General features: G+C 47.0%; 1 protein-coding gene across 1 annotated transcript in view; it reads left to right on the top strand.

Moving 5' to 3' along the window:
* The window catches only part of LOC116524215 (uncharacterized protein C2orf91-like), a 57,147-nt gene extending 35,245 nt beyond the window's left edge, over window positions 1–21,902 (top strand). The window contains exons 2-4 of the mRNA XM_032239406.1: window positions 4,236–4,371; window positions 9,980–10,056; window positions 21,137–21,902. Of these exons, the coding sequence (XP_032095297.1) occupies window positions 4,236–4,371; window positions 9,980–10,056; window positions 21,137–21,147 (224 nt within the window). The 3' untranslated portion in view covers window positions 21,148–21,902. The remainder of the gene's footprint in view (window positions 1–4,235; window positions 4,372–9,979; window positions 10,057–21,136) is intronic.
* The last annotated feature ends 5,874 nt before the right edge of the window (window positions 21,903–27,776 follow it).

The raw sequence follows: 27,776 nt of genomic DNA, 5'->3' as shown, positions 1-27,776 counted from the left end.
TTTTAGGGAAACAAATTAGTTTCTCAAGTGTAGCCACCTTGAAAGCTGGGTAGACATGACTTGAGGCTTCGTGGTAAAGTGGTGAAACTGCCTTCACACAAAATCCCTCCCAGACAGGCAATTTCATACTCTGTAAACAGAGGTTTTGACTGAAGATCAGAAATACAGACACCATTTGTCTTTGTCAGTTCAGGCTGCTACAACAGAATACCATATACTGGGTGGTTTAAACAACAAACGCTTGTTTCTCACATTTTTGGAAGCTGAGAAGTCCAAGATCAAGGCACCAGCAGATCCAGTATCTGGTGAGGGTCCTCTTCCTAGAGAGAAGACAGATGGCTGTCTTTTCTCTGTGTCCTCAAATGACTCTAGTCTCTTTTTCTTCTTGTAAGGTCACTAATCTCATCATGGGAGCTCTGTCCTTATGACCTCATTTAAACCGAATCGCCTCCCAAAGGCCCCACTTCCTAATATCATCCTGTTGGGAATTAGGGTTTCAACATACGAATTTTGGAGAATAGAAACATGCAGTCCATATACCACTTAACTGACAACACTTACTCCAGCCTTCTAGAAATTAACTCCCCATCCACTGAGCTCCCTAAATAAGTCTTATGAGTTTTATATGTCTAAGAAATTTGCATGCCTTTTTCTTTAACTTTTAAAGGCTGAGGGGTCATTTTCCAGCATTTTCCCCTGGACCTAGGTGTAGGGCAACCTTATGGCTTACCTGGCCCTGCTCCTCACCTTTAGGGTAACCCTTCCTTCTCCCTGGTAGCCTCAGGCCAGGGTGTGGCTCTCCAGCTTCCTTTCCATTGACATTGAAGGTAAATCTTCCATGGATTTTGGATCCACACCATGTGGCTGCTGTGAGGTTTCTGGGTTTGTTCTGGGAGAACTGAGATGGGTTGTGTTTCAATTTACAGGTATAAACCAGGGGACTGGCAAGAGACTCGCATGCTCTCTACAGGCAGTTAGCAAAATAAGATTAGGGAAGTAGCCAGAGAATTCAAGACAGAACTCTTGGCTGTTTTTGTCGTGCTGTCTCCATGTTTGATAGTTTTAGATGCAATCACTGTTTAACTGACCAGTCAACATTGTGGCCTCAATTTTGTGCATCAGTTTCTTGATCATGACTTCAAACTGTGAATTAAATGAGAACAAGTGATTTTTTTTTTTTTTTGCTTGTTCACATTCTCTATTTTCAAAAAAGGATCTATTTTAAGGTGGCTAATTTATCCATGTAGAGCTCCAAATGAAAATGGCAATGGAAAACTTTACTTTGATACTGGGATATGGCCATCTGTTTGAATGTTTGCCTTTATGAATCAAAGCAAGCAGTTGATTGCAGTTGATTGACTGGACTTTTTTTTTTTTTTTTTCCAACTACTTGTGAGGCTCTAGAAACACCGCCTAAGGCCTTTGGCGGAGGATGGAGCCTGTGTGTGCACGTGTGCATGGGTGTGCGTGTGTGTGTAGAGAGTGGTGTGTGAACAAGCACTGGTGAAACAGACAATAAGAAAGCAGAAGTGCTGAGTGTCTGCTCTGTGCTATATGCTTTATTGCATACAGTCCTTGTAACAAACCAAGGAGGCAGATATTATTTGCATTGCATATGAGGAAACTGAGGTCAAGGAAGGCGAGATCGTTTGTTGAAGCTCCAGTGTCAACTAGGAGGAGGACCTGTGGCTCCAAATCAGTGCTTCTGACTCTAAAGGCTGAGCTCTTCTCACTCTGAGGAGGGAGGTGGCGGAAAGAGAGGAAGAAAGCCAGAGGAGGTAGAAATATGGAGAGAAAGGGAGAGAATACCACAGGGACAGGGGCTAAAAATCCTGGAAATACGCATAATGAAGTCTGAAGTCTGAGCCATGGTGCTAAGTCTGCCCCTGACTGTACATCTGACTTTAAAGTCTTTAAGTTGGCTCTCTCCACATCCCCACGCCCCGTCCTTCCCATCCTCCCTTTCTCATTTTGCCTGGTGGAGGCCTGACCTGCTATCATGATGCTGGAGTCCGGATCTCCTCCATCTGTAACTGGGATCCCTCAGTGGTGGTGGGGAGGCCAGGACCCTGCTTAGGGGCCACTGCCTGGGCAGGAGGAAACTCCTTCAGCCTCTGTCCTGAGCTGGGTCACCTGTGGGAGGGTACCCAGGGCCCAAAGGTGAAGGAGGGCTGGCGCAGCTTCTTGGCCCAGGGCTGACCACTCTCAGCATCTCAGGCCGGCAGCCACTGAGTACCATCTGCCTCATTTCCTGTGCTTCCCCCTAGTGAGTGGCAGCTTGGACTCCTGGCCACAGGCAGTTCTCCTGAACCGGTCACCAGGGCTCAGGACGAGTCATCCAGATGCAGCTGTGACAATGTGGCTTTCATCTTCATCACAGTTGACCCCGTGGGGGGAAAGTCCCCTTTCTCCCGCTTCAGCCCACATTTCTCTTCCCAGAGCAGCAAACTGTCACCCAGGAGGGGCTGCCACTTCCCTGGTCTTGGGAACCTCTGCGGAACCTCGTTTCCTGAGCACTCCTGAGTGAAGAGCCAAGCCAGGGTAAGCCTGTGCTTATAAGGCCTCAATTTTAGATTAGATTCCCAAATTTAATTTCCTATTCCTTAATTTAATTCTGCATTTTAGTTTTGTTTTTATTATTTACATGGATTCCCTTTAATGATTCCAAATTGCTGCTGCCCTCTAGCAGTATTTTGTCTTAGGTTAACTTCTTGAAAACCGATCAGCATTGGAGTTTATTCCGCACTGGGTTTCGTTATTTTCTGAAACGAAGCACAATTAAATTAGAATAATGAACATGCTCTTTAGAGGATTAATTCATAATAAGCAGGCCATGTGCTACAGCTCACAGAAGAAAGGGCACAAGGATTGAAAGCTGTTTTTCCTGCCTAAATATGAAAAGTACATTCTGCAGTGCAGAACAAATCAGCTAATGACATCCAGAGCGCTGGCCAGCCCCAGAGCGGCACAGAGCTGGCATCTTGAGTTAGCGCAATCTCTACCGATGCTGCTGCCTACCTTTACTCCCCAAGAAGACTGGCAGCAGGCAGTTTGCCTGGCTCCTCTCTCCTCAGCACAGCTGATAGAAGCCACTGCGGGCCTCCTAAATTCTAACCCCAGGAAGCCCCTAAATTCTACCCCCAGCTTCACAAGCTTCATCCTCAGAATTTTCTACAGCCCATTCATTCATTCATTCATTCATTCATTCTTTCTTTCTTTCTTTCTTTCATCTAAGGAATGTTTTACTAGCTCCTGCTATATACCAGGAACCCATGGGATGGCCCACCCTTGGGACACATTAGTGAAGAAAACATACAAAGACCCCTGCCCTATTGGAAGTTATATTTGAACAACTAGAGACAGATAATAAATGGTAAAAATAATAAGTAAATTGTGTATTATGTTAGAAGGTAATGAGTGCTAAGGAGTAAGGGGGGTTGAGAGTGGTGTGTGTGTGTGTGTGTATGTGTGTGCGCCTGTGTGCTTTGCAATTTTAAATAGGATGGGTCATGGTAGGCTCATGGAAAAGGTTTCAGCTGAGCAAAGACTTGAAGGAAGTGAGAAAGTGAGTCACTTTCAAGCATGTCACCCAGGTCAAGTGTGTTCCAGAAGAAACAAATATAGCAAAAGCCCTAAGGTAGGATTGTGACTGATGAGTTCAGGAAGGATGGGGCCATGGGGTGCTGAGTGGAGGGAGGGAGTGGGAGATGAGGGGGACCCCATCAAGTGGGGCCGTGGCTTTTGCTCTGAGAGAACTGAAAGTCAGGGCAGGGTTTTGAGCAGAGGCAGGATGTGGTTTGACTTTTACTAAAGGATCTCTGGCTGCTGACTGAGAATAGGCTTTATGGGGTCAGGTAGATGGAAAGATGGAAGATGGGAGACCTGTCAGAAGGCTTACAGCTTAGGCCTCTGAAACTCCAGTCCCAGGTTTTCCCATACCATGTTCTCTGGGCCCCCAAAGTGCTGAGCTCAGGCCTCACAACCAGGCACAGAGGCTTAGAGTCTCCTGCAGTCCCCTTCCTCCCAGAAGGACCAGAATATTGTTTTTTTAAACAGCTAGAGCTCGCACGCAGTGAGAATGTCCAGACCACATATTCCTCGATTGGCCCTGGAGACCCCTCTGCAGCCCCTCCCAAAAACTCCTACTGACCCATGGACCAGAAGGCTGGATTTTGCAATGGTAGATAACCTGCAGGCAGCAGACAGCTCTGCACTGTCCCTTTGGTTTTCCTCAGGCACCTCTGAGAGGGAGACACCCTCTCAGCCAAGTACTCAACATGAGAAGGCTTCTGCTGTGCAGCTGCCGGAGAAGCAGGGGATAGATCAAAGCAGGAGAGGACCAACATCTGTGGCAACCAAAGCAAGCGCAAGGTACAAACACATCAAATGAATAAATAAGCAGATGGATGATTGATGGGTGGGGGAATGAATGATTAGTGCATAAATGAATGATTGATGAATAAACAAATGTATGGCCTGGAGCTGTCTCCTGCTCCCTGCTCTTCGGGTGTCTTCTCTCCTGGGAACCAAAGACTAAAGATTCTCCCATGACCTTCACCTCTGAAGTTCCCTGCTGGAGTTGGGATTACACCTGCTTCTGAGCCCAGAGGTGGGGGAGGCTTTGGCTTAGGATCAGTGGCCTGAGGCTGCAGGGGTGTGCTGGAGGAAGGAGGCTGGAAGCAATTGGAATTGGGCTGGAAGACACCTGGGCAGCTTGCAGGTTTTGAGGGTGGAGAGCTCCAAGGATCTGGAAGGAGAGAAGGGTGTGTGGGGAAGAGGGGAAAGGAGTAGTTTGGTTTTTCCTTCCTGGTCCCACATTGGACATTCTGCAGATGCTGGGCCTTGGGTTGGTCTCATTCTAGGGCCTACTGAATATTATATATTCAAAATACATATTTTATATATATAATTGATATACTACACAGATATATAATATATGTAATATTCCAGAAATATAACTTCCTCTAATGCTGGTCCATGCATTCTCAATGCATGTCTCAGTGGAGCATTCGACTGTATTATCCCAACAGGCAGAAAGACTTTAGTAACTGAAGTTATCAGAAGCTTCCCCAAAAGGGACAGGCTGGCGAAGACGACAGCTCAGGCCTAAGCACTGGCACCATGCAGATGCTTGATGTGCCCCCACTTCCAGAAGCTTATCTCCCAGTGAGGCCAGATCCTTGTGCCTCTGGTGTAAAAAAAAAAGGTTTGAGGAAGCAATGTCTAAAGACCCTGGGTCACATGGCTCCACTCCATTTTGGAGGCGCGTCTTATCTGGGGATTCCCATAGAATCTAGTTTGGGGCCAAAAGACTGCTCCTAAAGAGTACATGTACACAGTCCACTTTATATTCTAGACTTTGATAATCATGATCAAAATGGCTTCCATTTATTGAGTGCTTACTAAGGGCTCGATGTTGGGTTAAGAGTTTTGGCTGGGCATGGAGGCTCATGCCTGTAATTCCAGCACTTTGGGAGGCCGAGTTGGGCAAATCACCTGAGGTCAGGAGTTCGAGACCAGCTTGGCCAACATGGTGAAACCCCTTCTCTACTAAAAATACAAAATTAGCCACACGTGGTGGTGGGCACCTGTAATCCCAGCTACTCAAGAGGCTGAGGTGGGAGAATCTCTTGAACCTGGGAGGTAGAGGTTGCAGTGAGCCAAGATCATGCCACTGTACTCCAGCCTGGGTGACAAGGCAAGACGGAGAGTTTTGCATTCTGACTGGCACGGTGGCTCATTTCTGTAATTCCAACACTTTGGGAGGCCGAGGCAGGTGGATCACCTGATGTCAGAAGTTTGAGACCAGCCTCGCCAACATAGTGAAACGCTGTCTCCACTAAAAATACAAAAAATAGCTGGGTGTGGTGGCAAGCATCTATAATCCCAGCTACTTGGGAGGCTGAGGCAGGAGGATCGCTTGATCCCGGGAAGTGGAGGTTGCTGTGAGCTGAGATCACGCCACTGCACTCCAGCCTGAGTGATGGAGTGAGACTACATCTAAAAAAAAAAAAAAATTTGTATTCTTATGCCATTCAATTTTTTTATGAACCCTGGGATGTCCCTCATTTTACAATATGAAACTGAGGCACAGAGAGGCTAAGTGACTTGCTGGTAAGTGGTAGAGCCAGAAGGATGATGGCCATTTGGAGTTGAAAACTGATGGGACTTTTCCTGAAGCCCTACTCTGGCAACTGTGCTGAACTTTCACTCCTCTAGCACAGAGATTCTTAACACTTTGGGGGCTACAGACCTCTTCATGCAAGTGATAAAAGTGTCCAGCCTCTTTCTCAAAAGTATACATTTTGCATTTTGTACAAGTGCATTTTCCAGGCAGTTTTGGGGGTCTATGCAGTCCTCCTGAACTCTGTTTTAAGAATTCACTTTCTGCAGTGACTGTTTTCCTTTCTCATAACCTTGAGGGCACAGGGCAACCCTCAGGGCCCTCAAAATCACCTCAGTAGGGAATGGAATCAGACAGGACAGGTTAATCAATGAAAGCTCACCTCCTGCTCCTTCCATAATTGCACTCCTGCTTTTTCATCCTAACAGCCAGCACTTAGGTTAATTACATTCCAGTAAGGCTCCCAGGTCTGGGGTCTCTGGAGTCTGCCCTGGAAACTGTTGACATGCCATCTGCTTCCAGAGGATTCTGGAGACCAAGACAGCCTTTTAAAATTCTTCATTGTTTTCTTTGCTATAAGAGAGATAAAGGACCCTGTAACAGATCTCGTCCAAAATCCTGCTTTCTTAACCCACCCACGTCAGCCCTGAAGCTATGGAGGATTCTTTGGTCCCAGCCTGTCTTTCTGAAGTCAAAACAGTGGCACCTATTATTCCAAGTCAATGACCTTTGGAAATACCTGGCTTGGAGTGAGGTGGCCACAAATTGACAGGGCTGGCTGGGTAGAACCAGCTCAGGGCTGGAGAATTAAAAGGCTTAGGAGCTCCATCAGGGGCTGGGTATTGTGCTGCCTCAAACACCACCAGCTTCAGTCATTTATTCATAAGATTTATTGGAACCTCCTAAAAGGGTATCTCCTCTGCAAAAAAAAAAACCCCACAATGCAAGGAAATATATAATATACATTATAATATATAACATATAATGTATATCATATATAATATATATTATAATGTACAGTTATATATAATATATAATATATAATGCACTGCATATTATAATATAATATATATTAGGATTATATTATATATTCATAATATGTAGAAATAATATTTATTCCTATTATATATAATTATATATTCAAAATATATATTCCATATATAATTGATATATTACACAGATATATAATATATGTAATATTCCAGAAATATAACTTCCTCTAATGCAGGTCCATGCATTCTGCAGGCACAGTGAAGTTCACACAATTAACAGAAAAAGTGCAGGGTTCATGGTGATTTGAGTTTCACTTTTTTCCAAATAGAGATGGCTCCACTGCTTGCCCCCACCAAAGGAATGAGGTATAAAATGGAGAGGTCTGGTGTTTGTTATATGACTTACAGATGCCCCCTCCCCCACCACGGCCCTAGATACTTTCCTGCAAAGAAAAGTTTCCTCTGGGACTCTTCATTCTCTCGGGTTTGAACCCCAAGAAGCCCTCCATAAGCCCAGCTCCCTTGGCCTGCATCCATGGGCCCAGGGCTGATTTTCTCATCCCTGCTGAGACCCCTGCTCAGAGGAAATGGCTTGTTTGGAGATGGAAGCATTCTTGCTGCATGAGGGAGAAGAGATGGAGTTTGGCCTACAATGCCATGAGTATTCTTGGGTGGTTAATCCCCCCTCCAACATTGTAATCCTGTGGCTGATCTGTGGTTTAGCAGAGAGAGCATTGATTTTCAGAAAAGCAGGCCAGTGTTTGAGTCCTTGCTCTGCCAGTCGTGAGCTGTGTGCCACTGGGAAAGTCACTTCACCTCCTTGCATCACAGTTTTTCCCCTGTGTGTGGAGGGGGACAGGAGGGAGATTTACTTTACAAGATATGGCATGGTGCCTGGCATTCTGTACGTGATTTTCTTTCTTTTCCTGAATGAAGGCACAAACTTTTGAAGCATTTTGCAGACATCAGAAGGTACTATTAGGTTTTTCTTTATCAGTGCATTTCAGCCTCATCACCCTCCCACCCCATTCCCGTCTTCCTTCTCTTAACCTCTCCCCCTACCTGTACCAAGTAGTCTAAACTCCAAATCAGAGCTGCAGGCATTTCCCTGCAAATCTCACTAACAGGTTTAGCATCCCTCCTAAGATTCATAGCAGTCACCAGTGCAGCCTCAGCAATGGAGATGCCTATGGACAGGTCAATTTCTCCATCCCTGCCTCTTCTGATGTCACAGCAGGGTCCTAACATCTAAGCCTGTTAGGGCTGCTACGCACTTACTATGGAGAAGGAGACTGCAGACTTTTCATGGCTTGGAGTGGGTTATAAATGGGCATCAGCCTCCTGGGGCTGAGCAGGAACCAGTGGGTGGGAGTGTGATGCTGACTCCCTTCACTTCATTTGACCATGGCCATTGTGGGAATCACCACCATCATGCTCACCCTCGCTGCCAGCACCCAGCACCCTAGTCAGAGCTGTCTCAGGGAGCTAACCCCTAAGACACAGCAACCAAACCTTAAAAAGGACCCCAGACCCACCTTTTTTGGGTAGATTTTGCCCTCTTACAGGTGGAGTATTTTACATGGAATCTTGAAGGTAGAGGTGGGGGTGGGGCAGGGGGTGGGGGTGGTAAGCGGATAAGAGGAGGAGAGAAGGGGTCAGAATAGGCCACAGGAGATTAGGGATTTAATTAAACTGCCTGTTTGGTTAAGGGCTTTTAGGTGCAAAGCTGCTTTGCATGATAATGGCAGTTTAGCTGAATTCCATTCTACTGAAGGAAACTTTTTTTTTTTTTTGAACCTACCCCTCCCAGGAAACTTCTTTTATACTTAATTACTGTGGCTCATAAGCCTGGCTTCTCTCTAATGCCCCTCCCCAGGGTAAGCAGGGAAGCTCACCTCTTAGCTTCGGTCAGGCTGGCCACTGTCCTGGACAAGCCCCTTGTCATCTATCCCGTCCATGAACCAGGAAATATCTAAGTGAGTGGAAGGCCTTTAAGATCACCCAGGAAAGTCAGGTCTCGCTTAAGGGGGTGACCGCTGAAGTCCTTTGATAGGGTTCCCAGCCAGCAGGGGCAACCAAGAATGGCTCCGGCTTAGGTTACTGAAACTTGCCCCGGGGTCTCCGCTCCCAGAAACCCCAAACACCAAACAGGACTAACATTCCCCTGGTAGGTTCCTCCTGCTGAACAGCGTCGCTGGACAAGCACAGGTGTGGTCGTTTAAGTGAGCTTGGTAGGGTCTGGACCAGGGGGAGACTCCCTGGCTGACTTGTCTGGGTGGCCTGAGGGTGGAGGAACTGCATCTTTGGTGGTGAAAGTGACTGCTTTTCAGGCAGAAGGACAGCATTCAGTCCTCATCAGGACACAAGGAGTGGATGGAAAGCCTGGTGGGAGGAGCAGAGAGCCCTGATACAGAGAGGGAGAAGCCACAGGAGATGGAGACTCCAGCACACTGGCAGGGTAGGAAAGGGTTAAAGGGTTTGGGAACTCCTGTTTCCAATCACTTGTCAGCCAGCTTTGCTCTCAGCCTTATCAGCAGGGATAGGGCCGCGCCGGGAGAGCCTTTGAGAGCTCTCATTTCCAAGCTCTTCCCAGACTCGGAGCTCTCGGTGTTCTCATTACCTTCTAAGGGCTCCTGGCTCAGTCTGGGGTGAGGGCCATGGGGAGGGGGCTGGAAACCCAAACACATTTAATGGAGTAGAGTACAAGTTACTAAATACAGCCCGGGGTTGGTGGTGAGGCTGTCGAATCTCAGCAGTAAACCTTCAGAATCCAACTGTCCCTCCTCCTCTCCCCTAGTGCAGGCTATGTCTTCGCTTTCATTCAACTAAAGCTAAAACTCCTCATTGTTTTTCCTTTTCACAGTTACCCTGAGTCAGAAATCTTCATCGTGTATTTGTGCAGTTACTTTTGGAACTCAAGTAAAGGACTTTACATGTCAGGTAAAGATGTCTTGGTAAGACTTGGTAAGATGACCCACGATAGCCTTTTGGGAGACATACAGTTTTTAGTTCTGCCATCTCGTGGTTGCTACCTACCCAGTTTCAACCATTAGGTGATTTGGTAAACCTGCTTTCTGTATCTTCATTCAAGTTATTGGTTTAAGAGACATTGTCTGGGAGAGGGCTGAGGGCAGAACCGTAGGTCATGCCAATACAGACTGTCCCCTAGACCTTGAGATCAACCCACGGTCAGTATTTTTTTGGGTATGGATACTGTTATTGAACCAGCTACTAATTCCTTCTATTGTGCATCTCTAATCTATAATCCACCAAGGATCCAGAAGGCTGCTATGAGAAAAGGTATTAGGTTGGTGCTAAAGTAATTGCTTACTATCAATGAAAATAATGGCAAAAAACTGCAATTACTTTTGCACCAACCTAATAAAAGTTAAAAGCACCTTTCTATAATCCAATACACTTGGTCTCATGAATCTCCCTAATTTGCCATTCTCGTGACCCTGCTAAAGAAGAAAGTAAAGTTGACATGGTATTTTGCAGTAGATTAGAGACGTTATGAATGCAATATAAGCATCATAACCACATTTTTGTAAGAAGCAAGAGTTGCCTGCCAAGAAGAACAGTGGTATGCATGACGGGCATGCCAGGGAGCTGGCTCTTTAAAAAAAGAATTGACCTAGGAAAGAAATGGGGAACAAATGGGGATTTGAGTTCATCAAGGGCAGGGACTGGGATAGTAGTTTGTAGGAGAGGTGCTAATTATTTGGGGGGGCATAGGGTTCTGTCCTGTGACTGCAAGAGTAGATCTTGGGCTAGAACGCAGAGTATCCCCTTGTGTACAAGCCACAAGGCCTCAGCTCTCCCAGGTCTGGAAACTCCAGAGGTTCTGAACACCTCAGGCTATTTGCTGCCTCCATGCCTCTGCTCATGCTGCCCCATCTGGAATCCCTTTCCTTGCTATCCACCTGGTGAACATCTGCTCATCCTTCTTTTTCTTTCTTTCTTTTTTTTTTTGAGACAGAATCTTGCTCTGTCACCCAGGCTGGAGTGCAGTGTCGAGATCTCAGCTCACTGCAACCTCTGCCTCCCAGGTTCAAGTGATTCTCCTGCCTCAGCCTCCTGAGTAGCTGGGATTATAGGCCATGTGCCACCATGCCTGGCTAATTTTTGTATTTTTAGTAGAGACAGGATTTCAACATGTTGGTCAGACTGGTCTCAAACTCCTGACCCATGATCTGCCCGCCTCAGCCTCCCAAAGTGCTGTGATCACAGGTGTGAGCCACTGTGCCTGGCTTCATCCTTCCTTTTCATTGCAAGTCTGATATTCTCTAACAAGTCTTCCCTGCCTCCTTCTCCCCTCCAGTTCCAGACTTCTCAGGTAGAGCTCACTACTCCCACTATGATCTTGTGTAGACTTCTGTATTTGCACCAACATCATTTTATTACATGGAGGTTAAGAACACAGAGTTTGAAGTTTGGCAGACTTAGCTATTAGCTGTGACTTTGCCTCTTGCTATAACATCTCTAAATCTCAGTGTCCTCATCTGTAGAGCTGGGGTAATGATAAATGCCCACTAGGACTGGGATGAGGAGTCAACAGAAAATGGACACAAAGCACTGTATTCCTTTTTCTTGTATTCCTTTTTTCTCTCTAGAAAAAAATCTGGGAGCTTTGTTTTTCCATATCATTGATAACGCTGCCACCATTTAGTCCAGAGGAAGAGACCCGTTTCTTCTGTGGGGCTTGACCTTTCAGCCTCCTAGCAGTGGTCTGCTTCCACTCTAAGCAATCCAGTCCATACTTCTAGGTTTGTGCACCTAGCTCTTTCATGAAGGTGCAGAGTGACCTGGATGGGACCTATGTACCCTTGAGAGCTTGAAGAGCCAGCTTGTTAGTGCCTTGCTCCTAATTGCAGGCCCTGGCCTCAGGTTCCAGGTGAGGTATGCACACTTTGGGCACACCCGGCTGCTTCTCAAACTCTGATTTGGGTCCCATCTCCACACTCTTCCAGCTGTCTTGTCTCCCTCTAGCACTGTCTTTGGGCTTACATCTTCTTTTCACCCACCTTTTACTCTAGGCTTTCAGATTCTGAGACTCTCGGCTCAAAGTACTTGTCTATTTTTCATATTTTGCACAAAGAGGTAGTACAGATAATAGGTTGAACAGTGGCACCCCCAAATACATGTGAAAGCCCTAACCCCCAGAACCCTGTGAATATGACCTTTTGGATGTGGAATCTTTGAAAATTAGATGACATCCTTAATTTAGGAGGACCCCTAAATTTAAAGACAAGTAGCTTGATAAGAAAAATGAGATATCTGGCACACAAAAGGCCATGTGAAGGTGGAGGTGGAGCTTGGAGTTATGCTGCAACAAGCCAGTACACACCCAGAGTCTTCGGAAGCTGGAAGAGGCAAGGAAAGAATCCCCCCTCGAGCTATGAGGAAGCATGGCCCTGGCCATCCCTTAACCTGACTTCTGGCCTCAACACTAATGGACTAAATTATTTTAAGCCACCCATTTTGTGGCAGTTTAGCAGCCACAGGAAACAAACACAGGTAGTAACTGGCAAAGCATCTATATCTGTCCTTCTACCCAGAACACCTGACCAGGTAGAAGGAACTGTGGTCTTTAAAAGACATGCATGAAAGCCTGACACAAGGGCTGGTGCGAGTTCAATGCAGTCTGAAGACTGATTCCAGGAAACTGAGTTTGGAAACAAGTGAAACCAGGAAGGAGGGAGGGGCATCCAGAATGAGCACGTGTGATGTAGCAAGCTTGTTACTGCCGTGGGCAAGGGAGACGTGTTGTTGCACGGATTCTCCGGGAGCTGTAGCAGTCCCACCGCCACCCCAGAACTGTCTATGCAAGGGTCAGAAGAGGGGACTATTTACTTCCTGGCTCCTTTCCCTTGTTGGTCAAGTCACCTCATTGGACAGGAACTACTCATTGCTTGTGCTACTTTCAGTTTTGCCTGCAAAAGTCGGAAGTGAGAGAAGGCCCTGGGCAGTGTGAGATGTGCGGAGCCAGTGCTGGAGCTGGTGTGACAGCTGCGGCTGGAGTGCAGTTGGGCTGGGAGGACCCAGGCAGGCCACCGGAGGTGTGACCTACAGTGCCGAAAGATGTGTCATTGGACTTGGATTGCAGTCTGTAACTTCAGGGTAGTGCCCTCAAAACCATCAGCATGCTTAATTTATAACTGCTCATCTGGCTTCCCAGATCTGATGAAGGTTTGATAGGAATGAATATGAAAGTGTTTCATAAACTATAAAACACTAATGAATACCAACCAGTATTTCCCATTGTATACAATCCGCCCAAACTGTGGGAGCCTGTTTCTTCAAGTCTCAGTCCCCATGCTCCACTTCTCCCTGCCTCATTCCTGGTCAGATCTTATAACATCTCCACCCAGTGTCTTACCCAGACTAGCTGCAGTTGCAGGCTAAGGGGCAATTAAGCATCTCAGAAGATGCTGCCCAGTGGAGGAACTTGGAAGGGGGAGAATGGTCTCCCCAGATACAGAAGGAACTCGCTCTCCAAAGATCCTTTTCTTCCTATAAAAAAATTGCTACACGATGAATTACCCTCAAATTTAGTGAGGTAAACCAACAGTAAACACTGTCTCCTGCCTGTGAGTCAGGAATTTGGGAGCAGCTTAGCTGGGTGGTTCTGCCTTGAGGTTTCTCATGAGGATGCAGTTGAGATGTTAGTTGGGACTACAGTCATCTGAAGGCTTGTCTGAGGCAGGAGGTACTGTTTCCAAGATGGCTCAGTCACGTGGCTATGGGCAGATGGTTTCAATTCCTCCCTGGCTATTGGTGGGTAGCCTCAGTTCCTCTCCATGTGGACCTTCCCACAGGGTAGGGCTTCCTGAGAGTCTTCACCATACGGCATCTGGAGTCCCCTAGAGTGAATGATCCAAGAGAGAGCAAGGTGGAAGCTGCATTGTCATTTATGTCCTGGCCTCAGGAGCCATGGACTGTTAATTCCATAGATCCTATTATTTATACTAGCCCTAGTCAATGTGGAAAGGGGCTACACAAGCATGTGAATTTCAGGAGAAGATCACTGTGGGCTATCTTAGAGGCTGTCTACCAAAACTACTTAACTCAATGTTTGTCAAAAGCATATCATATGCAGGGTGCAGTGGTATGTGCCTATAGTCCCAGCCACTCAGGAGGCTGAGGCAGGAGGGTTGCTTGAGCTGAGCAGTTTGAGGCTATATTGAGCTATGATCATGCCTGTGTATGGCCATTGCTCTCCAGCTTGGGTAACATAGAGAGATGTTGTCTCTAAAAGAAAAAGCATATCATAAGGGCTTAATAAATAGTAGCTGCAATTATTATTAATTCATACATTTGTAGTCCCTGATAGAAAATAATAAACCCCTTGAGGGCATAGATCATATCTTAGTCTTGTTTGTACCTCAAGTTTCTAGAATAGTGTCAAGCATACTGGTAGGTCCATACCAAATGCTGATAGGGAATATGTGAATGAAGGCTTAGAGAGGGCTAGTCTGGTGGCAGGCTCAGAATAAATGGGGAGAGAATTCACACCCAGATGTTAAATAGGATTCTGTAATTCAGGTGCTTATCTAGAATTACCAAAGTGTGTAGAACCAAGACTCTAGAGTTCCCACACTTGAGTACCAAGGACGCTTGATATCAAAACAATAGGCTGGGCAAGGGTAGCTCTTATGATTCTCTTTTGAAAACAAGCCCTGAGCACCAATTTGGTAGGGAGAAATGGTCCCCACCCCATGATCTAAAGAGTGACCCCACTGATGTTTAACTCTCTGGGCCAAGGCAGACATGGAAAGCTCTTGATATTTTTGTCATACTCAAACGCCTATCTTGATGACACCTCTGTCCTCCTACTGGACAGAACAATTTCCCTTTCTTTCTAAGAGACTCTGATGCACATTTCTTAGAGTTAATTAAGTGAACAGGGAGTTTCATGTCAGAGGCCCGCCCTGCTACTGCCGCCCTTTCTGCTGGAGAGGGTCTGAGTCTGTGAGGTAACCGATACTCTAGATGAGATTGAGTTTCCAGATGTCTAGCTCACATTGGAAGCCTTGCCCCTGCCCCTGGGCTTGAAAGTTCACCAATTGCCCTTTTTCAGCAGACAGAGCCCTCTGTCCGTACCAGTGTTATGCTTTTTTGTCCCAGTTTCCAACAAGAAGCCACTCCCATGAGGCTGTACCTCCAGGAGCCTCAGAGACAAAGACCAATGGAAGAGCAGGTGTCTTCTCAGAGATTTTCCCATGTAGATCACATTCCCACTTGCCAGGGATTCCATTTTTCCCCAGTTTCTTGAAATCCCAAACAAGCAGCTTTACCTGTCTTTTTTTTCCCTTTCTTAAAGCTAAAGTGATTAAGTCAATAAAGGGGAAAAATCTTTTTCTAACAGGGTGGAAGGAGCTTGCACTGAATAATATTTTGCCCCTGGATAACAAAAAGAAGATTGAGACATGCAAATTGTAGATGGGACAGAACCATAGAAGACAGATGATATGTGAATTGCCTCTAAACCAAACCAGAGCAGGCATGGTGGTCTGTACCTGCAGTCCCACCTACTTGAGAGGCTGTGGTGGGAGGATCGCTTGACCTAAGGATTCTAGGCTGCAGTGATCTATGATTGTGCCACTGTACTGCAGTCTGGGTGACAGAGTGAGACCCCATTTCTAGAAAACGAAAGGAGAAATAAGCCAAACCAGGTCACCACAAGGAAATCTGAAAGGAAATGCTTAAAGGAAACAGTGATATGTCAGGGATTGTTGTAATTCAAGGAAACTGGACTCTGGAATGACCCTCATCTTGAAATATCTTTTTAAATGGTATTTATTTCACTTTCTGTTAGGATTTAACCAGAAAGAGAACATTTTTAACAGAGGCAGCATTGGGAAATGTGGCCAGTGGAAAAGTTGGGGGCTTGTGTGTATGAGGAGTTCTTTGGACTGAGGCAGTAGAGCTGGACCAATGCAGCTCTCTTGGTTTTCAAATTCTGCCTCTACGTAGCTATGGAAAGAATTGTGTCATTCCTGGTAGAAAACTCAGCCAAAGTGTTCCCCTGGAGATGAAAACACAATAAGAATTGTAAGAAACCAGTTTTTGGGGGAGTCAAAAGAATGTTAATGAGACAACTGATTACGTCTTTTAAGAACTTTTATACAAAGAAGTTAAAAATAAAATACTAGGTCCAGTTGAAATATTTCACATGCCCACCCAAAAAACCCACCCCAAAACATAACATTGAGCTTTCAGAGGGGAAGCAGGGAGTGGGAAAGAAACTAATGAGAGGACAGCATGGAAACCACACTGAGGAAACAGAACTTTTAACCAACGATTATTAGAAAAACAACAGCAATCATTGATTAAACAAATTATGGTTCTAGGAAAAGGGACAGAAAACAGTCAGTCTTGGGAAGACTGCAATGCTGGGTAAGCTCTGAGCATTAGGAGTGACAGCTCTCATTTCCTATGCAATTAAGAGCTTCCTTCTTTGGGCCATCTGAGTCAGTTGACAATCACTTTTTTTTTTTTTTTTTTGAGATAGAGTCTTGCTCTGTCACCCAGGCTGGGTGCAGTGGTACCGTCTTGGCTCACTGCAACCTCCGCCTCCCAGGTTTAAGCAACTATCCTGCCTCAGCCTCCCGAGAAGCTGGGACTACAGGCACGTGCCACCACGCCCGGCTAATTTTTTGTATTTTTAGTAGAGACGGTGTTTCACCATGTTAGCCAGGGTGGTCTCGATCTCCTGACCTTGTGATCCACCTGCCTCGGCCTCCCAAAGTGCTGGGATTATAGGCGTGAGCCACTGTGCCCAGCCTGGCAATCACTTTTTGAGCACACATTATATGCTAAGCTCTGTGTTAGAAGTTGGGGCCATCACTCCTATGTATCTTTATAGAGACGTAAAGCATGCTGCCTTACACAAATGCCCAGGGAATGGTGAATGTAATAAGGTATAACAACAGCTAAAATTTATTGAGCACTTGCTATGTTTTAAACACTTTACAAGAGCTATAATCCACTATGAGAACAGAACTGTACAGTTTTGGTCACATTTGTAGCTCTATTACTTGGCACATACGTATTCAATAAACATAGTTTAAAAATCCTTCCAACAACTCTATGAGTAGGTATCATTACTCCCATTTTACAGATGAGAAGACTGAGGTCCAAAGAGATTAAGCACTTGTTTGGTGTCACAGTTAGGAAGCTATGGGACAAGGATTTGAACCCAGGAAACCCTGCAAAAGACTCCACAATGCTGCCCCTTGATAAGTACATGAGTAATGAAAATGCAAGATGAAAGTAGAAAGCACTTCGAGGGAGATTCAAACAAACTGCCTTAGAAGTTCTAACCTCTGGCAAGGAAAGGGGACAGTGAGAAGGGGAGGATCCTTGGAAGAGATGGCATTTGAGTTGGGTCTTAAAATGTGGATGAGATCTCCTCAAAGGAGTACAAGGGGAAGCATCTTCAAGATGAAGGAATGTCAGGAACCAGCACTCAGAATTGGACAAGTGAAAGGTGTATTTGGAGACTTTTACACTTCCAGTTTGCTGGGGAAGTAGCCCTCCTCCATGGCAGCAGCAGGAGATTATCTGGAGTGGGTTGGAAGTGGTAAGGAGCAGGGCTTCTCATGCTGTCACTGAACAAGGATTGACTGGTGATTCAGCAGGTCCATGGTGTGGCCCCTGGTGATGCCAAGGCAGCTGGCTTTGGACCACACTTGGAGCAGCTGGGTTCTAGAGGGCCTTGCTTTTCTGGCTCAAGGGTGTAGATTTTATTTGGTAAGCGTAGGACTGCAGAGATGGAGTTTAAGCAGGAAAATAAGGCTTTAGAAAGACGAGCTGGTGATAGTGGTATAAGATGCCCTGGAGAAAGTTGGGCTTTGGTTTCTTTAGCTCCTAACTTATAACTCTCAAAGTTCAGAATACTGATTCAGTTAGGGTCCACACAGGAAAACAAAGACCAAAGAGATGATTAACAGATATCAGCCAGGCACGGTGGCTCATGCCTGTAATCCCAGCACTTTGGGAGGCCGAGGCGGGTGGATTACGAGGTCAAGAGATCGAGACCACCCTGGTCAACATGGTGAAACCCCGTCTCTACTAAAAATACAAAAAAATTAGCTGGGCATGGTGGCGCTTGCCTGTAATCCCAGTTACTCAGGAGGCTGAGGCAGGAGAATTGCCTGAACCCAGGAGGCGGAGGTTGCGATGAGCCGAGATCGCGCCATTGCACTCCAGCTTGGGTAACAACAGCGAAACTCCGTCTCAAAAAAAAAAAAAAAAAAAATAACAGATATCATTTAGCCCTTGACTTTGGATTGTCACTTATTCACCAGAGCTGCCTAGAAAATGTTCTTTCCCCCTCCTTCAAGACCAGCCAGAAGCAAAATATGTCCTTAGTTTCTAGTGGTTAGAAAAAGAGAGAAAATGTTGCTTTGACCTTGAGCTATTCTGATGGGTCTGTTCAGGTTCAAACTGGGCCCATCACCATGTTCACTCCGGATCACTTTTTCATGATTGGCAGATCTGCTTGGGGAATGAAAAATGCTGCTAATATCAGCCTGAAAAAATATCAGGAAATTAAATCTGTGGCTTAAATCCCACACTGCTTTCTGGCTCTGGTCTGTCTCCTAACTGGGATCTCTTCCTTCCGGCCTCCTCCCCCTCCTCTGGTTCTCCCACCCTCTCTCTTCCCTCCCACAGCTTCCCCTCCTCCCCTCTTCTCTTTCTTATCCTATAGAGCCTCTGGCCTGCTTTTTTTCTTCTCTCTGGGCTCCTCCCTGGTGGCTTCAGGCTTCTCTTCCTGTCTCTAGGCTTCCAGCTTTTCCCCAGCTCCACGGAAGCATCTGCCTGTTTCTCTTTCACTTCCCATCAGGGAGTCCTAAATGCTGAATAGGCCCTTCAGACCAGGCCCTGAAGGGGACTTGGCTGGGGCAGTGGGGGGTGGGGGGTGCTGGGGACCTGCTGAGGCTATATACAGAAGCCTATTGATAAGCAGTCCTTCCACACAGACAACCCTGTCCAGTCTCCGTGGCTCCAGTGGAGAGCGGCGACCCTTGAGGTGGTGGCCAACATCCCGGCCACCATGAATGACCTCAGTGTCTTTGGTGGGCAGGGGGACCTTCTCTCTGGAGCCTCCAAATCCTTCAGACCAATCAATCCCACCATGGGTGTGAATATATTCATCTTGAAAATAATTTGTCAGTACATCTCCATCAGTGGTGCTGATTTCATTAATTGGAAGAATTAGCTCTTTGTGGCCAATGAAAGAATATGGAGCCAAAACACACGGAATACTTTTCCCCAGTGACCCAGAGACCCTTGGACGAACTCCTGGGTGCCATGAAAATGGATCGTTTAGCAGAAAGAATACCATTGGATGTTTATTTAACATCACTCCCCATTCCCCCAAAAAGACCTTCGAAATGCTCTCACATCTGGCTGCTTTTCTTCCCTCACTTTTTTGTGCAGAGCCAGGGCAGGGAGGAAACTTCATCAGTCTGAAAACATCCAGCAGCAAAGTGTAAATTAAATGTGCAGAGAGGCCAGGGGAGGGGGAGCCTTACATCCTGGGGATGGAGTAAAAGACTGAGTCCTCACCCCGACTCCATACAGGCGAGCTGGTTTTTACCTGGTGTCTCCCATTAGGAGCTGTGTGACCTTAGGCAAGACAATTAACCTTTCTGAGCCTCAGTTTCCTTCTAGTAAAATCGGAAAATAAGCACATATTGGAGGGCAAAAGGGAATAAAGTATGTAGAGTGTATGGCACATGGACACTGGATTGATGGTAGCTACTACTGTGGTTGCTGGGATCAAAACCAGAAGAGAGTCCCAACTGTTTCCATGCCTCAGAGACTCACCATTGCTGGCCCCATTCGGGCAGACAGATGGGCAAAAGTAAGTCCTATGGGATGAGACAGATGGACAGAAAAGGGTGATCAAGGGGATCATATGGAATGACAGGCCAATGGGGAAACAGGCAGATGGAACATCTCATGGGGAAGGCAGATTGATGACAACCCAGAGGAGACCCTGAGAGACAGCGTCCCACGGGAAGGACAGATGGATGAGGATCCAACAGGGGAGACAGACATGACAGACCAAAGAGGAAGACAGATGGACGGTGATTTCATATGGGGAGTGAGCAACCCTGTGACTGGGGGGAACAGATGGACAGCACGCTGACGATGGAGCCCGGGCTTCCTGTTTAGTCTCTGTTCCTCAGGCCTGGACATCCCTGAATTCATAAGAACCTTGGGGCTCTGTGAGGATGAGAGAGAGAGAGAAAGAACGAGAGAGAAAGGACTTCACATGGCCTGAGAAGACATGAGGCACCAGGGTTAGTCTGGCCTCTGTTCCTCCCTCCTCCCACGGCCCCTCCCTGGGTGGCCCCATAGATAAAGGCTCAGCCATGATGATGATGAGGAGGAGGAAGAGGAGGAGGGACAAGAACTGCTTTTGGAAAGAAAGGGAAAATAAAAACTAGCTAAAAGTTTTATTTATTTAAAATAAAGGCTCAGTTATGCTTGACTGTAAACATGCAGGCCCATCCCTCCCTCCCTGGCTCTTCTTGTGGCAGAGGGCTTGGACCACACAGCGTGCTGGGGGCAGGAGGCAGAGAGAAGGCCAGTGTAGGCGGGGGTGGGGGGGGTTGGGGGGAAGGGGTGGGACTAGGGTGCCCCAGGTGTGGGGAGGGGAGAGGGGCTGTGGAAGTCAGTGACCTGCTGAGCACAGCTGGGCTGGGCTGGCTAGACCCTCTGGCCCTGGCTCCCAGTCCGTCAGCATACACCACCAACAGTCCATACAGCTTCAGCCCCACCTGCAGCACATGTGCGCCACAACATGGGGATGCCAGGGACAGACAGACAGACACACACACACACACACACACAGGTGTGCAGGCCTTTCTCCCAACTCTGTCTCCATCTCTTTGTCATAGCTAGCACAGTGGGGTCCTTGGGGATGTGGGCACATCTCCAGCTGTGAGTCACACCTTCTGTTTAAACTAGAAATCCTACCTGCCTTTTGTCCTCTTTCTTGCAGGTTCCACCTGAATTCCTTCCATGCTTTTCAGCGACTGAACCGTTTGGGTGGCCTGGAAGATCTTGTGAGCTCCCTAGAGAGAGGAGAGACAGTGTGGATGGAGAAGAATCTGGAGGAGAGAGAAGTCTGGGGACCCTGCCTTTCAAGTCTTTTGTGTGAGGGCTGCGTTGGTGGCCTCACTAGCCAGGGAAGGGCTATGGTATGCAGGGTCAGGCGGGAATAAGCAGGAAATGTTTGTGATAAGAGGCTTTGCCTCATTCAAACTCCTCCTGTTTCCAGACCCAGCTGCAGGATAAGGGCCCATGAACTGAGCAGGGAGCCTTGGAGGAGGCTGCTGCCAGAGCTAGACTTTGGGATTGCAGCAGGAAGAGTTGGAATCGGAGGCCCCTGGGGGCCCTGAAGTCCATGCCCGGGGATAGAAACGACCCTGGGAACCCAGCCAGGGCTGTCTTCCTTTGGGATCAGGAATTTCAATCATACTTCAGAGGGCCAAATCAATCCCTTAAGAAAAATAAAAGAAAACAAACCCAGGATTTGTTAATCCAAGTTGCTGAGAGGGTGGAGCAGGTGGGAACCATAGCCTTGACCCCCCAGGGGATTTCATGCCCTGGATTGGTCCCAGTTGGAGCCATTCACTAATATTGACCAGTAGAAATGGAAAATGGAAGGGTGTACTGACAAAGACAGTACTGGAAGCTCTGAGAAGGAATCCATCCCAAGGGGATCGTCTGCTGGGGATAAATAGAGTCATCGAACATGTGTCATGCAGGCATTTGCAAAGCTTGGTGCCCCTTAGATTTCCAGTGTCTCCTCTTTGTCCAAGGCCCAGTGACTGCACCATCTGTGGTTGACTTGGCCAGCTCACAAAAGAGCGGGATGTGCTGCACAGAAACACCCCATGAGTGGGAGTGAGGCTGCAGGCCACTTGCTGTTGTACCAGTCCCCCTTCTTAAGGATTAGCAGCTTCTGTCTATCCCTAGAGGCTGCACTGTAAATGCCTGTGTAATGCTAATTTGTGGTTGGCAGGAGATGGATTGGGAAGGAGCAGAACAATGGCAAGAGGAGGCTGAACTCCCTCCTCCCCCTAGTGTAATGGTATGTGTCTTCTAGCAGAAATGTAGCAACAAGCCCATAGAGAAGCTGATTATTCAGACAGGATGAAGATTTACTCACCGATGCCCAGAATCTGAAAGGCAAGTCTGGAGTGGAGAGATGTGCTATGAAGCACAAATCCAGGTAGATATTTTGATGGGAGTAAGTGACACCCCATCACTTTTACCATATTCTTTTCATTAGAACCAAGTCCTTAGGTCCAGCCCACGCTTAGAGGAAGGGATTACATGGGAGGCAAGAATCACTGAGAGCCATTTCGGAAGCTGCCTACACTTCGTAAAACCCTTAAAAAGCTCCCGGCCAAGGGCCTGGCACAGAGCAAGTGCTCAAGGAATTGTTACTTGGACCGATGCCTCATCTAGGAGGTGAGCGAGGTTGTCCCACAGTGGCCTAGGTCTCTGCGGTTCCATCTTGATTCCTGTTGGTACTGCTGGGTTTTCTCCAAAGGCTTTTCCCTCTGACACTGTGAGGTTGTGACTGGGCTCTCTGGGTGAGGCCGGCAGAGAGGATAGAGAGGATAGATGCTAACTTACACTCCTGCTGTCTTCCAAACAGCCTCCTCATGACCATGTGTGGTCTTGCTTTGTGGTCAGTGTACAGATATTTTAATTTCCTGCTCACCTGCTCAGAGGAGGATCTGATTTCTCCTTGCATTTATTTTTCTCTCTGGCAGCCTGTGGACAGGTATTTCTGTCTGACCATCTGGTAGCCATTCACCTTTATGGTGGCTTGAGAAAGGAATCAATTTCACTTGTTTCTTTAGTAATATCTGCCTCTTTTGACAGCAAGTTACCTTTATCACCTCTTAAAATTCTTACTATGTTGGACCTTCTGGTACCTTGGGGGCTCTTTCAATCCCTGACTTTGTACAACTGCATCTCCCTCTTTGGTTTAGCTTCTCACGCCTTTCTTTTTGTACCGTGGTTTAATACATTCCATATAAACTTCTAAGTCTGCTGGTACCTCTCCCCACCCACTGCCTGCTGAGAGGGACAGATTCTTCCTGACTAGATCAAGTCTAAAACAATCAGAAAACAATCAACTGAAAGAGAAAAGCTGACCTCTGCCCTCATCCTTCCCCTCTGCAGACATCTTGAGGCCTTTTGTCTAATTGTGGTGGGTTATTTGGGGAGGGCAAGAAATGGGAAAGACAGAGCAAATTTCTGGGCAAGAATGAGGTGGGAGGTGGAGCTTCCTCCTCTTGCTCTGGTTTTGTATCCAGGGTGTTTCCAGGGCCTACCGCCTCTTCCGAGACTGCTAGAAGGTGAGGAGCCATGGATTGGTATCCTAATAACAGATGGGACATCAGAGGCCTCTGGTAAGAAGTGTAAGCTCAGCTCACCGTGCTCTGTTGTGTTTTTGTTGGAAGAAGTATTGAAAAAAGGAGTGATCATGCACTGGCCTATCTAGCCATAGAATACGAACACTTAGGGTGAGTGGCAGGGAACACCTTTTCTGAAAATGATGCTACATGGAATGGATGATTAATTCCCTGGTTAAAATGATGCCAGACTGTCTTTCAGAATCTTAAAACTCCTCCCAGTCTCCTCCACATACTAGTTACTAATTGGATAATGAATACGGTCACCATTGTAGGGCGTGTTGCTCCAGTGTGGTGGTCGAGAGTGTGCACTCCTGTTTACAACAGCAAAGACGTGGAACCAACCCAAATGCCCGCCAACAATAGACTGGATAAAGAAAATGTGGTACATATACACCATGGAATACTATGCAGCCGTAACAAGGAATGTTGCAGGGACATGGAAGCTGGAAGCCATCATCCTCAGCAAACTAACACAGGAACAGAAAACCGAACACGGCATGTTCTCACTCATAAGTGGAAGCTGAGCAATGAGATCACATGGACACAGGGAGGGGAACATCACACACCGAGGCCTGTCTGGTGTGGGGAAGGGAGGGAGAGCATCAGGACAAACAGCTAATGCATGTAGGGTTAAAACCTAGACAATGGGTTGATGGGTGCAGCAAACCACCATGACACAGGTTTACCTATGTAACAAACCTGTGCCGTCTGCACACGTATCCCAGAGCTTAAAAATGTAAAAAAATTACACTGAAAAAAAGTGTGCACTTTGGTTAGATAGGCTTTGGTTTAGATCCCAGCTCCTTTACTTACTAGCTATGTAACCTTAGCTATCCTCTCAAAAATGTCCATTTTCTCACCTGTAAAATGGGTATGTGAGCGTTTCTGTTCTCATAAGATTGTTATAAGAGTTACACAAAGTAATAAATAAGAGACAATAAATGCATATAGAGTCTAGTGAGTAGTAAACCCTCAAAGTCTATTATGTCTTATGATCTCTGTCCCTAAGACCTTCCAGCAGCTGAAGCCTCAGATTTTGCAGCTTACCATCTCTGCTGTACATCTTACTTAATGGGTGCTGTTCCTGTCTTCCCCCTCCCTTAAATGTTGAGCTGCCACAGTAATTGCATTGGTGTACCCTCACCCCAATCCCCCTCCTAGACATTCTGTCCCTGGAACCTTGGCCCTGCTCCTCGAACCCCCTCTCTACACTTTTCTCTGAGTGGGAGTGTGAGTCAGTCTCCAAGTCCAGTCTGCATAGCTTTGTGGAGTGTCCCCTGGGAGCTGAGGGACGGTCCGGCTGGGAGGTCTTGCTCCTTATCATGGATGACCTCGTTGTGAACCTTTCTGAGGCAGTGGGGAGAAATGTAAAACATTCAGACAAGTTGTTATTTGTCATCCCTCTTGCCCACCCCTAAAAAGTTAACGGCATTTAACTCCCTCTCTAAAACACAGAGTTTAGTCAAAACGCTTTTTGTCTGTAGACATAGAGTGAACATTTAATTTGGCTCTGGGAGCTGTGCTGAAGAAACCACTCGGGAGGCCAGAGGGGATGTCTGTGGTGGGTCAGATCTCTCGGTGTGAGAGCGGGTTAGACTCGGAGACAGGGAGGAGTCAGTGTGGTCCGAGGCTCCACGGTGATCCAGAGCTGTGTCCATAGCTGCCCCAGGACAGAAGCTTCCTTGGTTTCTGCAGGACACCCTGGCAAAGCAGTACCCCAAGAACAGCGTGTCGTCTTTTTCGTTTGGAAACTGAGCCAGTGGTCTCCCCAGTAGCAGGACTTTCCCATTCTGTCCTCTCTGAGCCCCATCTCAGGAGCTTTTTGGCATGGATATCCAGGCCTGGGATGGGTAGTTTTTTCAGAGAAGATGAATCATCTGCATATTTTCTCCAAAGGGAATTGGGCTTTCGAAACCCAAATCTCTCATGTGATGTAAATAGTGAAGCTGAAGGCTGGGATGCTAGGGTGTTAGGGAGGTTGGCTATGCCGGGGAAGCAGGATTGCTGAGTCAGTGGATGGAGGCAGATTTTGATGAGTGTTGCAAATTGCTGGTTTGGCGTGGAACATGAAATGGCTTTGTACCAACTCACTGGTGGGGAAAAAAGGGCTGGCACCAACAGAGACCCTAACTGGTTTAGGCAGAGTGATGGTGTCTGTGAGCTTCTTCTCAGAGACTAGAGAGCTTGTGGGGTGTTACAAAGGCTTTCCAAAGAGGGTGGAACTGATAAACTGTTTCCTAAAGCAAGGAGGAGGGTCATTCTTCTGTCTTACTTATCACTGTCCTGACCATTGGAGTGGGTAAGCATATTTCTTAGAGACGATAATGGAAGTGAGGGGTTGGGGGAGGGAGGTGATCTTGAGGAGCGTAGGAGAAATGGAGTTAAGACATTTTTCCTTTCTGATTCTTCTAGAAGAGGACAAAATTGACTGGTTGGTGGATGAATGCTCCTCTTTGTATGGAGGCTGCATGTAGAAGGTGCTGCAAACTCTGCAAGCTGGTTAGTTAATGTGGAAGCTGAAACCCACCTTGGGAAACTGACCGTTGGCCATTGTCTTGCTTTTGCCTGGGTTGCTCCCTTGTTTCTCTGTAAGTTTATAACAAAGGATTAAGGCTGAACAGATCTCTGCAGTTACAATTATTCATACCAGAAGATCCTGCTAACCTCTTTGTGATTTGAGCAGCTGGATGAGATTCCCGATTTCCATAATCTGTACCTGGAGGCTTATACGGGAGAGGATCCTTGGGGCAAACTTGAACCCACAAGTGGGGATGGTGCGTCAGGGGCCATGGAAAGAACTTCCTGCTGCAGTTGGAGACAGCCTTCCGTGTGGGTGAGGGGGGACATAATCCCTTTTATCCTGGCTTTGGTTTGCTTGATTACCTCTTTAGCAGTGCAATTCGTGACTGCAACAGGTGTCAGATTTTGTAAAGGCAGAGGCTGAGAGCTGGCCAAGACCCTTTGTCATTCTTGACCTGTGAGGCTGGACCTTTGAAACCATGATGTCTGAATCCCAATTGTAGTCGCTTGTTCTAGGGATGGGACATAAGACATTGTGTTGATTTCTGACAAAAGTCCATGAACCAGTCAGAAGGGGCAGCCTCTTCTTCCAAATCCAGAAAAGAAGCTACGATGAAAGAACTGGGATGGGTAGAATGGGTGTGAGTGATGGTGGCTTGTCACTGTCTTAGAAAATCATCTTATATTTTTGTAAATCACAGGAAGTGAAAGAGAAGAAACAGCTGGGTTCTTTTCACCACCTTAGCATGTATTTTATCCTGCAATAACACACTACACTTTGAGAAGTATAGAAATGTGGGCAGGGCAATAGAGTGGGAGCCGGGACACTGCGATCGTAGGCTGCTGCTGACCAGTTGTGGAACTCTGGCGAGTTGGCTGTCTGGGTGGATCCAGTTTTGTCCTCTGTTGGAGGGAGCAGGGAGGGCAGGGGTGGACAGGGATTAGGTGGTCTCTAGCCTGTGACTCGCCGGCTGCAGCATGACCACCTCTCCCTCATGCAGCCAAGGATGGGGATTGCTCTCAGCTGCTGTGTCCTTCCCCCTCCGTCCCTCCCCAGCGGGTTATCATGCTGACTCAACTAACACAAACCCCCATCTGGATGCAGTCCAAACGCCAGATGTGCCCCCGATTAGTGTCGGTCTGGGGAATGTTTCCATGACTGAAAGGTCAGTGTCGGCTGGAAGTACCCAGAGTGGGTGTCTGCTCCCTACCCCATGTCAGCTGCAAGGGCTGAACCTTCCATTATCTCACTGGCCAAGGAACTGAGCTGGGGTGGGGTGGGGGCAGCAGGAGTGGGGCGTTGGCCAAGTTCAGGAGGTCCTTGTTTTACTTGCCTTCTCTCTTCACTCTCTGGCTGAAGAAAAGAGTGTGATTTTCCACTGGGAAGAGACTCCAGGGGCGTGCAGAGAGGGAAGCCCCGCTGGTGTGTAACTGAAAACACTTAGTTCTCCTTTAGATCTGCAGTGTGCTCATGTCTCTTCTGATTTTCTTATGGGGGCTGTCACCTCCACAATGGAAAGAGAAATGAACGGTAATATTGCGATGGGCTGGGCTGCCATGTTTTGCTCTATTTACAGGTCATTTTAAGTATCACTTCTACACTTCAGATGGGCTTTCATGTTTAATTTCATGCGTATAGGGCCATGCAAGGCTTTCCTCTAGGTAGCAATGAAAATTAAATAC

The sequence above is a fragment of the Sapajus apella genome, unplaced genomic scaffold (genome assembly GCF_009761245.1).
Source record: "Sapajus apella isolate SASKATOON/1434 unplaced genomic scaffold, GSC_monkey_1.0 scaffold44, whole genome shotgun sequence".
Lineage (NCBI taxonomy): Eukaryota > Metazoa > Chordata > Mammalia > Primates > Cebidae > Sapajus > Sapajus apella.
Note: the sequence above shows the minus strand (reverse complement) of the source record. Positions and strands in the feature narration are given on the sequence as shown.